The sequence below is a fragment of the Salmo trutta genome, chromosome 2 (assembly GCF_901001165.1).
Source record: "Salmo trutta chromosome 2, fSalTru1.1, whole genome shotgun sequence".
NCBI lineage: Eukaryota > Metazoa > Chordata > Actinopteri > Salmoniformes > Salmonidae > Salmo > Salmo trutta.
In genome coordinates, this window is record NC_042958.1 from 12972919 (window position 1) to 12984978 (window position 12060).

The window sequence follows — 12060 nt, forward strand, 5'->3', positions numbered from 1 at the left end:
CGAACGGTATGGCCAGAATTAGAAAGTCGGCTGTCAGAAGTGTTACCATGTAAATGCACTTTTAATCCGTCTGTCTGCATATTTCAAGACATGGCATCTGAGGGTGCAGTGAGATACCGGATGGGTTGGACGATACATTTCTCGTCAATCATCTTGAAAAAAACGTATACTTAAAAACTGGAAATCAACCAATCCTTGATATCCTAGTTAACACATTGGGAAGGTAAAATGCTTTATTATCTAAATGTTGAAAGTGTGTGGGCGACAGAGAGAAACAAAATGGTGCGGTTTGAGGCCATGTGGCGGAGAGTGATGCAGGCGCTGGAGATGGAGGTGTGAACAGGTGGGTCTGGGCAGCGGTGATGTTGTGGATGTTTGTGTCTATGCTGTTGTTTGTAGGTGAATGTTTTGTATTGTTTAAAAAAAATCATAAATAAAATCTTACAAAAGAAAAAGCAATACATCCTGGTTAATTTAGGTGATTTTCTTGTTTCCTTTCGCTTGCCCTTGAGTTGAGTATAAAGGGTGTGTCTGTGTGTGTGACCTCCAGTGTGTTTTTGTTTGTCTCTCAGCCTGGTCTACTTCTAAAAGCCATTTTCCCTGTCATTAATGGACCCCTGCCTAGTGCCTGGCTCTAGCCTGGGAGGGAGGGAGGGAGTTTTATTTTATTAGGATACCCATTAGCCGACGCCAATGACGACAGCTGGTTTTACAGGTGTCTGATACATAACGAAAAAGACATTACAGACAAAATACTACGATTTACATACATTAACATGTAGTGTTTGTTTGTGTCTGTATCTAACGGTTACACATACATGTCAGTACATACACTCAAAAAGTAGGCTGGATTTCGCCTGGGAGAGGGAGAGTTTGCGTGTGTGTTTGTGGAGCTTTGCTGCCTGGTAACTGGGTCAGTGGAATGAAATGTACCATGAGTGCCACTCCTTTCCTCCTCGTCCTTTCTTTCTCCCACCATTTCCATCCCTCTCTTTCTCTCTCCCCCCGAGAGTCCCACAGCAGGACTGGATGATCAGGGCTGGATCAGAATGTTCTATGTGCCAGCTATGCTAGCTCTGCCCAAATGAGACCCCTGTGGTCGGCGAGGGGAGCTAGGCTGAGGGGGTGGGTAGAGGGAGGTGGTAGAGACACTGGTTGTGTCCGAATATCCATATTAGTGTACTGCATACTATGTGCTAGAGGTGTGGATTCAAGTCACATGACTTGGACTCGAGTCTGACTCTTGATGACTTTAGACTTGACTTGATAGAAAATAAAACAACTTGAAACTTGACTTCGACTTGGAGCCTCAAGACTCAGGACTCGATATAGACTTGAAACTGATGAATGGAAATTATCTGGCCAGATCTTGTAATGTTTTGTCACTCATTTTGTGGCACAGCGTCACGGCGGATTAGGCTACTCTCCACCCAACCAGAGACCGTATCGTACTTGCAAAAAAAACTAAACAGGTTTGCTAGTGAAGCGCACACTCGGCCCTTTGATTTGACCAACAAACTGTCAATCCACACAGGTCAGGTGACCTACAGTAGAGCAGTGAGAAGGTTTTGGGGGGGTCGCAAGTGTGAAATTGCATGGGAAAAATACAGAAATTCATACATATTTCTATAGGCTAGATATAACCTACCGTTTGTATTTTATATTTATACCTTTGTTTATTCGATCTGGTTACTAACATTGGCCTACGGCATTGCACCAAATATCGTAATCTGTGCTTCAGACCCAAAAAAATGTAGGTGTGTTGACTGTTGATCAATGACTAGTCATCAGCATTGGCTCGCAAATGCGGGCGCATGTATCCAGATTAGTGGCCAGAAAGCACTTGTTTAATTTTCTCCCGTTTTGCCTAGCAAAAGCAGAGTAGCCTACCTACGTTAATATTATCCATATTATCCATATGAATTTAGGAATCTGCTACGGACTCAACTTTGCCAGAACAATAGGCTGGTGATTTCATTTATCATTTTCCTATTTCAGATAGGCCTAGTTTGGGTGGGTTAAAATGATATGCCTCGGTGGTGGTACTGTATGTCTAAAGATAGCTGTAACATCGCACTACCTTCAATACTTATGGGATGAAGACGTAACATATTCTGGCAAATTATTTACGATATTTTTGAGAAAGTAGAATACAGACAGAAAATATATGATCTGGCTTGCTCTGGACTCCAGAGAAGTGCGTGTGCGGGGGTCGCAAGCTTTGAACCACTCCTTTTTGGGGGTTACGAGTCAAAAAGTTTGAGAACAACTGGGCAAGCGAACAGATTGCTGATGTACAGCTATAGAATCGGTGCACTGCAAACGTCAAATTGTAGGGAGAGAAGATTGACATAAATAAATATGCAGCTCAAAAGATTGTTTAGTGGTCAAGAATATTAATTGTTTACTTTGCATGCTCACCAGCAACGGGGCATCAAGCAACAATTACTAGCATAGGCCTATTGGTCTTTTGGTATGTCAAAATTGCTTGAAATTGATAATTGAGTTATGAAGCTTGCATTTGGAATTTGTTGATACAATTAATTATTACATAATCAAATTGTGTTGTGAAATGAATGAAAATGGATGTCTGGTAGCCTCAATAAATAGACAATAATTTTGTGACCAGATAAGGTTCTATCTGCCCAAAGCATAGTTCTGAGATATTGAGCATCAGTTTTCACATCCCAGATCTCAGAACTGTTTTGTAGTGAATCATTTTTTCTTAAGCCATTAAAACCTCTACAGGATCGGTGGGTCCCCCACAGGACGACGGTTGTGCTAACGTAGGCTAATGCGACTAGCATGAGGTTGTAAGTAACAAGAAAATTTCCCAGGACATAGACATATCTGGTTATTGGCAGAAAGCTTAAATTCTTGTTATTCTAACTACACTGTCCAATTTACAGTAGCTATTTACAGGGAAAGAATACCATGCTATTGTTTGAGAGTGCACAATTCTGAACTTGAAAAGTTATTAATAAACCAATTAGGCACATTTGGGCAGTCTTGATACAAAATATTGAACATAAATGCAATGGTTCATTGGATCAGTCTAAAACGTTGCCCATACACTGCTGCCATCTAGTGGCCAAAATATGTATTGCGCCTGGTCTGGAATAATACATTATGGCCTTTCTCTTGCATTTCAAAGATGATGGTACAAAAAAAAATACAAAAAAACACATGCTTTTTTCTTTGTATTATCTTTTACCAGATCTGATGTGTTATATTCTCCTACCATAATTTCCACAAACTTCAAAGTGTTTCCTTTCAAATGGTATCAAGAATATGCATATCCTTGCTCAGGTCCTGAGCTACAGGCAGTTAGATGTGGGTGTCATTTTAGGCGAAAATTGAAAAAAAGGGGCGGATCCTTTTTAAGGTCCTCACCTTAAAGATACCTAAAGTACAGAGTAACAAAATCCTGAGACATTTGAAAAAAACATGTTTAGGTGGGTGCAATAGCAGATATAACCTTATGTCTCTGAAATGTCAATCTGGGTTCAGCAATAAAGTTATATCTGACACTTCTGAATTAGACATGTTCAGTTAAGTAAACTAGCCATTTTGAATACATAAATGATAGAATAACACTATTTTACCAAAATAGAGTCAGAACACATCATCAAATCCATTAAGGCAGGTATTATGGTCATTAAACAAATTACTGCCATCACTGAACAACGATGTGACATCATTTACTTTAAGATTTCTGACAGTGTTGTTTTGCTTGCGTGCCATTATTGGCGAAGACGAGTTCTGATTGATCCATCTGTATTTGTTCAGCCTTGTGATTGGATTGCAGATAGAACTTTCTAGTTGTTAATTTCTTTGATTTAAAATGTACTTTTTCAAAAATATAACTTTATGGACATATAAAGAACCAAGATCTATTATATGTGACTAACTCATTTGACACAAATGTCAGATAGAACCTTATAGTCCCACGGTCTCGATTTGTAGTTGAACAAGTCATTGCATGTACAGATTTTTTTTTTACTTGACTTGAGACTTGACTTGCTCTTACAATGCACGAATTGGACTTGACTCAAGACTTGACCCATTCTACTTGGGATTCGTCTTGGACCTTGAGACTTGCTTGTGACTTGAATAGTGACTTGGTCCCACCTCTGCTATGTACTCATCGTCACATACTATTTAGCACATACCATTTAGTAAAAAGTATGCAGTATGCCACGGTCGCAACGCAGTAGCGGCTCCTGATTGGCTGAGTAGGTTTGGGAGGGCCGAGTGCAGGTGGATTTTTCCAAATTGAACAGACATGCATGGCATTAACCAGCCTGATAATAATAGCTTATTTCCAATTTAATTAATTTCTCTAAACTCTGAATAGAATAAGTATGGAGTTATTGGCAGACTATCACATCCAACCTATACTGTAGACCATATAGCCCATCTATCCTATTTAAAAAGGACTGAAGACATAAACAGAGCATTTGTTTCCATTTAAACATATTTATTAGTGAAACCAAAGTGCTGTAACATATATAAATTAAATAGCCTAGTACACACACCAAAACAAATGCTCAAATCAAAAGGCTATTGCACAGAAAAAAACGTGGACAGTCGGTTGCATGGCAAATTCAGAACGCTGGACAGCAACATAATAAGCGCTGATCATTGGGAACGAGATCAGAATGACTGCTAAGGCTTGGTACATTAATTAAATCATTAAATTAGGTAGCCACGCCTACAAAACTAAAGCAATCCATATGTTCAAATCAAAAGGCCTGATTAACATGACATCATTAACGCAGCCACATCCCGAGTCCTTGGTGCTGAAAACATTAGGAAATGTTAAAGATTTCTGTTTTCAAAGATGTATCCCACGATGCAGTACTCGTGATAATTTTAAGGAGAACAAAAACGACTTCACTTACATTTGAATGCCACCGCAGAAACTTCACTATTCGTCATCTTCCCAATTAAGTAGCCTAGTTTTGTTATTTGGCTACTTGAAGAGAACTAGGGCCTATCACTCGCAGACCACCTCTTCAATGCATTGTGGAAAAGTGTGCATCGATTTCTACTAGATGAAGAGGCGAAATGAGTCCTGGCTTTTAAACCATACACGATTTTAGAAAATGTACATACTATAAAACATTAAATTTTCACATACGGAGAATGCGTTATGCGGGATTGCGTTGTATCTCGCTATTCGTTGATTTCGGTAGCACATCCACATTTCTAATTGATCAGCTGTTGTCAAAACCAAAATCAGTATGACATCCGGGCATTTAAAGTATAGATCGATTTTCAAAATGTTGCATACTATTAAACTTTATTTTTTGGCATCCCCAAACGGCCTAGTAAGTATGGGTATTCAGACACGGCCAATATCTAAGCTTCTTCTCACAAATGCCATGCCCAAGTTAACTTTAGGTGTGGGAGGAGTGAGGGATGAAGTAAGTTTATATACAGACACCTTACCTAACCTTTCACAAAGTTACCCTGGCTTTCGGGTTTTAGAAAAGTACGAAAAAAACACCCATAACATCACTTATTCGCAAGGATCTTTTGTAAGCCAAAACGTGTCAGAAATTGTAAGACCAGAAGCAACGTGTTACCATTATTCTCTAGTCTCCATAGATGCTTGGCTCAACCCCATTTCATGTCAATTCTGAATATGAGCAGGCTAATCCTGTATGTTGCTTATTAGAGGGGAGAACGCATGCTGAGCAGGGAGGGACTGTGACTCATAATATTAGCATAAGTAGAATGGACGTTTCTATTCAAAACAACATTATGTGATGAATGGACTCGACGGGAGACCATATTATATTTGAAATGCCCACATCGCCTCTCAAAACTCTATGCTTCCTCTTCTCCTTCCTCTCTCTCTCTCTCTCCCTCTCTCCCTCTCTCTCCCGTGTCCCACTGCACTCTGCGAGGTCATCACTCTAAAGAAGCTGAAGTCATCCTTTCTCTCTGCCAAGACACAAACAACACAGCCCTTCACCCCTCTTCCTCTCTCTCTCCCTCTCTCTTCCTCCTTCTCTCTCTCCGTCCTTGGCTCAGAGCTCAGTGCAGTCTGGGTGTGGTTGTTCTGATGGATAAGGACCCCTGGTTTAGATTTATCATGTTTTAGGATACAGCTAAGGACCCCTGGTTTAGATTTATCATGTTTTAGGATACAGCTAAGGACCCCTGGTTTAGATTTATCATGTTTTAGGATACAGTTAAGGACACCTGGTTTAGATTTATCATGTTTTAGGATACAGCTAAGGACACCTGGTTTAGATTGATCATGTTTTAGTGTACAGCTAAGGACACCTGGTTTAGATTGATCATGTTTTAGGATACAGCTAAGGACCCCTGGTTTAGATTTATCATGTTTTAGGATACAGTTAAGGACACCTGGTTTAGATTGATCATGTTTTAGGATACAGTTAAGGACCCCTGGTTTAGATTTATCATGTTTTAGGATACAGTTAAGGACCCCTGGTTTAGATTTATCATGTTTTAGCATACAGCTAAGGACCCCTGGTTTAGATCTATGATCCATAAAGATAAACAACACTCACAAATATGGCTTTATCCTTGGTTTTATTCCTTAGCAACAGTAACAAGGATGTGATTTTGGCCACAAAGGCTTTTGACAGTATAAAGACACTCGACAGAGCAGAGAACATTATTATCAGGTGTATGACATCATGGATCTCTTCTCCTAAAATAGATGAGTGGTAGATTAATTGCAGGCACCTTTCTTTATAAGAGTTGGCTGCTTACAGTGTATCAAATTGAGCTGCATAAAGAACATGCATAAAGACATAAATAGTACACTGTCAGTGGTGTGTTAGCTTCTGCCGAGTCCCCAACAACTGGATGTTCCGGTTTTCAGAGGAAATGGAAAGACAGCATGTGACACGGTTTCCCTTTTGGACGTTAACAAGGCGGCACTCCATCTTAACTCCTCCTCCACATTTACTGGATTGGATGAACAGTGCAGAAGAGAACCTCCCCCAATAGTATGTAGGGGATCTAGTTTCAGGCGTTTCTTTTGTGCCTGCTACGTTATGTTAGTAGTGTGTGATTGCCAGAATAAATACTGCTTAAAATTGTTGTTCTGTGTATATGACAGAATATCAAATCAAATTGTATTTGTCACATGTGCCGAATACAACAGGTGTAGACCTTACAGTGAAATGCTTACTTACAAGCCCTTAACCAACAACGCAGTTTTAAGGAAAATACCTAAAAAAATAATAAATAAAAGTAACAATATCTATATGTACTATGAGCTCAGTTTTCTTTTTTTGTTTGTTGTCTCTCCAGTCCTCCTCCAGACAGCAAATCAGATTCCAGCACTCTTCCTCCAATCAAATCAAAGACCAGCTTCGTAGAGGCCGACAAGTACTTCCTGCCGTTTGAGTTGGCATGTCAGTCCAAATGTCCCCGCATCGTCATCACATCACTAGACTGTTTACAGGTCAGTAGTAGAGGTCAGCACGTGAACCCTGTGTGTCTAAAACTGTCTAGGCTGCATGTTTCTTACCATCACCGTAATCATATGTCAAAACAAATATGGTCATTTGGTTAAGGACTATATTGATATTAAATCATACACACAGCTTGGAGTCATCTAAAGTTATTTAAGTTTCTGTGCAATATCTAACTGGAATTTTATGTTGACCTGAAATAAAGAAATGTTGTATTTACATAGACAGACTCAAGGTTCAGTGACACTGATTCATAGTGCAGTTCATGATGTTTTGGGGTGTTTTCTGAATGAAATGTAGAAGTTGTGTTTATCTAATCTCTGTTAAATCAGAAGTAAAATCTTGTGTTATTTGGTCAGTGATTAACTACTGGGTCTATATGTGTTAGAAATGGGGAGAAATTGAGAGCTCCACCTTCGCAAAAGGAAACTCAGCCAAAGCCTTCGCCCAATCCTGCTACCCAATCCCAATCCTGCTACCCAATCCCAATCCTGCTACCCAATCCCAATCCTGATACCCAATCCCAATCCTGATACCCAATCCCAATCCTGATACACAATCCTGATACCCAATCCTGATACCCAATCCTGATACCCAATCCCAATCCTGATACCCAATCCCAATCCTGATACCCAATCCCAATCCTGATACCCAATCCCAATCCTGATACTTCCAAATGACCGGTGACGAAAACGCAAAGGCCGGAACTAATGCAGCTCGTTATCTCACACATCCCATTCAGTCCTGACAGATTCTTCAGTCTCCACGCAGAATATTCCCATGGGAGATTAGTGTCTATCTGACTGTATTGTTTTGTGTGTGGTGTTTTTCCTGTAGAAGCTGATAGCGTACGGCCACCTGACCGGCAGCGCTCCAGACAGCACGGCCCCTGGCAAGAAGCTCATCGACAGGATCCTCGAGACCATCTGTGGCTGCTTCCAGGGACCCCAGACAGATGAGGGGGTGCAGCTTCAGATCATTAAGGTTGGCCTCTGCGGTTGTTTGGTCTGCAAGGAAGTGTGTTTTGGATATTGTGTGTTCTGCTGTTAGATTCTATTCTTGCCTTCATGGTGATTATTTAGAATGTGGAATTGTGTTATCTGTTTCTACCATGGCATTGTTGAATTCTCATTTCTGATTGGCTTGAAGGGCATTCTGGAGCGTGCGTTATTTCCCTATAATGCACATTAGAATTCAATGTCTGTAGTTCATTCTTACATGTTTGAGCTGCTTTTGAAAGCAAAAGTCGAAATAAAAACATTATTGGCATTGTTGAATTCGATTTTCATAATAGCAAGTTCAAATTTATTAAATGTTATTTGTCACGTGCCGAATACAACAGGTGTAGACCTTACCAGGAAATGCTTACTTACAAGCCCTTAACCAACAATGCAGTTTCAAGAAAATAGAGTTAAGAAAATATTTAGTAAATAAACTACAGTAAAAAAAAGGAACCCAATAAAATTATAATAATGAGGCTATATACAGGGGGTACCGGTACTGAGTCAATGTGTGGGGGTACAGGTTAGTCGAGGTCATTTCTACATGTAGGTAGGGGTAAAGTGACTATGCACAGATAATAAACAGCGAGTAGCAGCAGTGTAAAAACAAAAGGTGGGGGGGGTCAATGTAAATAGTCCAAGTGCCATTTGATTAATTGTTCAGCAGTCTTATGGCTTGGGGTTAGAAGCTGTTAAGGAGCCTTTTGGACCTAGACTTTGGCACTCCGGTGCCACTTGCCGTGCGGTAGCAGAGAGAACTGTCAATGACTTGGGTGACTGGAGTCTTTGACAATTTTATGGGCCTTCCTCTGATACCGTCTAGTATATAGGTCCTGGATGGCAGGAAGCTTGGCCCCAGTGATGTACTGGGCTGTACGCACTACCCTCTGCACCGTCTTGCGGTCAGATGCCGAGCAGTTGTCATACCAGCCGGGGATGCAACCGGTCAGGATGCTCTCGATGGTGCAGCTGTAGAACTGTTTGAGGATCTGAGGACCCATGTCAAATCTTTTTAGTTTCCTGAGGGGGAAAAGGCCTTGTCGTGCCCTCTTCACAACTTTCTTGGTGTGTTTGGACCATGATAGTTTGTTGGTGATGTGGACGCCAAGGAACTTGAAGCTCTTAACCTGCTCCACTACAGCCCTGTCGATGTTAATGGGGGCCTGTTCGGCCCTCCTTTTCCTGTAGTCCACGATCATCTCCTTTGTCTTGATCACGTTGAGGGAGAGGTTGTTGTCCTGGCACCACACTGCCAGGTCTCTGACCTCCTTATAGGCTGTTTCATCGTTGTCGGTGATCAGGCCTACCACCGTTAAGCACTGATGTTGGGCAATTAGGCCTGGCTCGCAGTCGGCCTTGCATTTCATCCCAAAGATGGTGAAGCGTGATTCATCACACCACAGAATGTGTTTCCACTGCTCCAGAGTCTAATGGCGGCGAGCTTTACACCAGTCCAGCCGATGCTTGGCATTGCGCATGGTGATCTTAGGCTTGTGTGGCTTCTCGGCCATGGAAATCCGTTTCATGAAGAGTTCTTGTGCTGCCGTTGCTTCCCGAGGCAGTTTGGAACTCGTTAGTGAGTGTTGCAACCGAGGACAGACTATTTTTACGTGCTTCAGCACTCGGCGGTTCCATTCTGTGAGCTTGTGTGGCCTACCACTTCACGGCTGCGGAGTTGTTGCTCCTAGATGTTTCCACTTCACAATAACAGCACTTACAGTTGACCGGGGGCATCTCTAGCAGGGCAGAAATTTGACTGACTTGTTAGAAAGGTGGCATCTGACGATGCCACGTTGTAAGTCACTGAACTCTTCAGTAAGGACATTCTACTGCCAATGTTTGTCTATGGAGATTGCGTGGCGGTGTGCTCGATTTTATACACCTGTCAGCAACGGGTGTGGCTGAAATAGCCAAATCCACTCATTTGAAGGAGTGTCCACATACTTTGTCTATATAGTGTGTCTAGTAAACTTGCTAGCTACTTAAGTGGATGTTGAACACAGCCATGGTATGAAAGGGATAATCTACTCGGGGCTCTATGCTTCTCTGGATAATAATGCAACTCCGTGGACGGTCAGTTTAAGTCTGCTAGCTCGTCGTGGAACACACCTTCCACATTGTTCCATTGAATGCATAGCCCCTCGTTGATTATCCCTCACTTATACCTTGGCATTGTTGAATTCTCGTTTCTGATTGGCCTGAAGGGCATTCTAGAGCGTGCATTATTTCCCTATAACACACGCTAGAATTCAGTGGCTGTAGTTCATTCTTACATGTTCTATGTTTGAGCTGCTTTTAAAAGCAAAAGTTGAATTGAAAACATTATTGGCATTGTTGAAGTAGATTTTCATAATTGCAAGCTAGAGCTGATGGTTTGGTTAGCTAAACTAGCAAGTCTGTTTGTTACCAAGGCAACTACTGTAGCTATCTAGTAAACTTGCTACCTATTTCAGTGGATGTTAAACACATTTTTACCTGCAAATGAACACATTTCTCGGGGCAAAAATGCTAAATTATAGCCATGGTATAAAATGGATAATTAACTCGGGGCTCTTTGCGTTCTCTGGTAAACAATGCAACTTTGGAAGGTCAGTTCACCACCATACTTTCTTCTCCATAGAATGCATAGCCCCTAGCTGGTTATCCCTTACATAGCGAGTCTGTACGTGTGTGCTACTTTCATCTGGAGAGAGGAGGGTAGTGGTTGAGGGAGTGGTTGAGGGAAGTGCACTAAGCAGTAGATAAGAGAAGTACACTGAAGTTAGTGCACTTAGCATTTGTTTGGTTGAAGTGCACTTAGCAGGGAGGTGTATTAAGAAGTGATGACTGACAGGAAGTGCACTTGGCATTGGTCTAGTCCTGACTGTGAGTCAGAGGGTCTGTTCTGAGATGGTCTCGCATCGCTGCGTTCTCTCTCAGTACAGTACTCCTCGCTGTGAAACAGCAGCCCAAATCTCAGCCTCTACCCATAATCTGCTGTCAGCTCAGCTTGGCTCAGCTCATCCCACTATAGCTGTGTTTGTGTAACTGTGTCTGTGTAGTTCTGACTGGGAGGAGGGTGGCCAAGGGATCAGAGATGTGAGATGCAGAGGACTATACAACTAGCGCTGTAGGGGTATCTTTCACACATATAATGATATGAGACACCATGATGAATCTCTCTCTGTCTCTCTCTCTCTCTCTCTGTCTCTCTCTCTCTCTCTCTCTCTCTCTCTCTGTCTCTCTCTCTCTGTCTCTCTCTCTCTGTCTCTCTCTCTCTGTCTCTCTCTCTCTGTCTCTCTCTCTCTCTCTCTGTCTCTCTCTCTCTCTGTCTCTCTCTCTCTCTCTCTCTCCGTCTCTCTCTCTCCATCTCTCTCTCCATCTCTCTCTCCATCTCTCTCTCTCTGTCTCTCTCTCTCTCTCTCTCTCGCTCTCTCTCTCTCTCTCTCTCTCTCTCTCTGTCTCTCTTTCTGTCTCTCTCTCTCTCTGTGTCTCTCTCTCTCTCTGTGTCTCTCTCTCTGTGTCTCTCTCTCTGTGTCTCTCTCTCTCTCTCTCTCTCTCTGTGTCTCTGTCTCTCTCTCCCATTCGTTCACTCCCTCCCACCAGGCCCTGTTGAC

The 12060-nt window shown here is 41.9% G+C and overlaps 1 protein-coding gene across 2 annotated transcripts in view; it reads left to right on the forward strand.

Annotated features, from left to right (window-relative positions):
- The window catches only part of LOC115150828 (brefeldin A-inhibited guanine nucleotide-exchange protein 1), a gene marked incomplete in the record, with an annotated part of 96233 nt that overhangs the window by 46009 nt on the left and 38164 nt on the right, over window positions 1-12060 (forward strand). For both annotated transcript variants that reach the window (XM_029694546.1, XM_029694553.1), the window contains 3 exon segments: window positions 7300-7453; window positions 8301-8447; window positions 12050-12060. The exon segment at window positions 12050-12060 is cut by the window's right edge and continues 169 nt beyond it. In XM_029694546.1, the coding sequence (XP_029550406.1) occupies window positions 7300-7453; window positions 8301-8447; window positions 12050-12060 (312 nt within the window).